The 1,712-nt window shown below is 54.1% G+C and overlaps 1 protein-coding gene across 1 annotated transcript in view; it reads right to left on the reverse strand.

Moving 5' to 3' along the window:
- LOC130587787 (bifunctional methylenetetrahydrofolate dehydrogenase/cyclohydrolase, mitochondrial) overlaps positions 1–1,712 on the reverse strand; it is a gene marked incomplete at its 3' end in the record, with an annotated part of 6,131 nt that overhangs the window by 2,175 nt on the left and 2,244 nt on the right. The window contains exon 2 of the mRNA XM_057388755.1: positions 723–907. Coding sequence (XP_057244738.1) covers positions 723–907 — 185 coding nt within the window. The remainder of the gene's footprint in view (positions 1–722; positions 908–1,712) is intronic.

Consider the following 1,712-nt stretch of genomic DNA (forward strand, 5'->3'; position numbering starts at 1 on the left):
GGATTTTTTGCCTAAAAATTTCAGCTCCAAAAGCAGCTTCAGCAGCACTGAACCCAAGTGAAAATGACACCATTTACTGCCCCTGAGTAGAACCTTGGACTGCAAGATGGGAAGGGGTCAGAGGCTGCTGAGCAGGGGCTGGGTCCAGGCAGGAGAGGAAAGGAGGCCAAAAATCCCTTCCTGGGGTTTTTATGGCTCTGGGAAAGCTGGAAAAGCCCAATCTGAAAAAACCCCAATTTTAAAAAAAAACCCCAATCCCAGACCTTGAGCTGCCCTGAAGGATCCACTCATGGATCACATTTATCAACCACACTCCAGCCCAACTCAGCACCCACCAGAACCCCAAAAAAGTACCACAAATTCCGGGTGAAAGTGAAAAGCCAAGGGGTGGATGCACCCCAAAAACCCTCCCCTAGCTCCCAGCAGAGAGGATTTCCCACCAAACTACAAATTTTGGAAAGGGAGCTGGAAAACCCCAATCTGAAAAAAAAAACCCGAATCTGGAAAACCCCAATCCAGAGCTTGAGCTGCCCTGAAGGATCCCCTCATGGATCACATTTAGCAACCACACCCCAGCCCAACTCAACACCCAGCAGAACCCAAATTCCAGGTGAAAGTGAAAAGCCAAAGGGTGGATGCATCCCAAAAAGCTTCCCCCACCTCCCAGCACAACGGATTCCCAACCAAACCCCATTTTTTGGGAAGGGAGCCCCCCAACCTACCCACATCAGCYGCTGCTTTGGTTTTGTTGAGGACGTAGGAGTGGCTGGCAGGGTTGTCCCCRACCAGCACCACGCTCAGGTGGGGTCTCCTGTTGCCAGCTGCCACCCACTGCTCCACCTCGTGCCGTGCTTCCTGCCGGATCTGCCGGGCCAGCTTCCTCCCCGAGATCACCACGGCGTCCCCTCTGCAACAGGGACAGTGTCACCACAGCCTGGTGGCTCCCAGACCCAGGAGGATGGAGAGGGAAAAACAACGGGAAAAGGCTCCTTCCCCSGAGCTCTGCAGGGACCTCGGGCACCTCTGAGCTCCAGCACATCCAGCACAGTTCAGCTCCTTCACAGCGCCAAAGCTGTGACCAAACAAGGCACAAGCAGAATATCCTGAGCTGGAAGGGACCTGCTGGGATCACCCATCCATTCATCCATCCGTCCATCCATCTATCCATCCAACCATCCATCCATATCCCTCCCTGTCCATCCATCCATCCGTCCATCCATCCATCCATCCATCCATCCATCCATCCATCCATCCCTCCTCTGGCCCTACACCCCAAAATCCCACCCTGTGCATCCCTGGGAGCACTGTGCAAACATTCCCTGAGCTCAGACAGCCTCAGGCCGGGACCATTCCCTGGGGAGCCTGGTCAGATCCCACCACCYTTGGGGGAAGAACCTTCCCAAAATCCACCTTAAATCCCCCTGGCCACGAGGATATTTTTTCCCCAAAAAAAGCCAGGAATACTGTTCTCTTTCCCCTGTTGGTCCCATTCACCTGGGGCGTGTTTCCAGTTAAGATCTGGGCGTGTTTCCAGCTAAGATACTCTGAGTTCCCATTTTCAGGCAGGCAGTGACCGGGAAGGCACAGTAGCTTCACCACAAAGGATTGGCACAAAGCACAGCTTTGTCGAGGTCTGTTCTGTGATCAGGCAGCACAGGAGGCACCCAGGGCTGTTCCCAGCCATCCTCATCCCCCACAGATTCCTTGGCAAA

The sequence above is a fragment of the Malurus melanocephalus genome, unplaced genomic scaffold (genome assembly GCF_030028575.1).
Source record: "Malurus melanocephalus ecotype Western Australia unplaced genomic scaffold, MMel_1.1 scaffold_2447, whole genome shotgun sequence".
NCBI lineage: Eukaryota > Metazoa > Chordata > Aves > Passeriformes > Maluridae > Malurus > Malurus melanocephalus.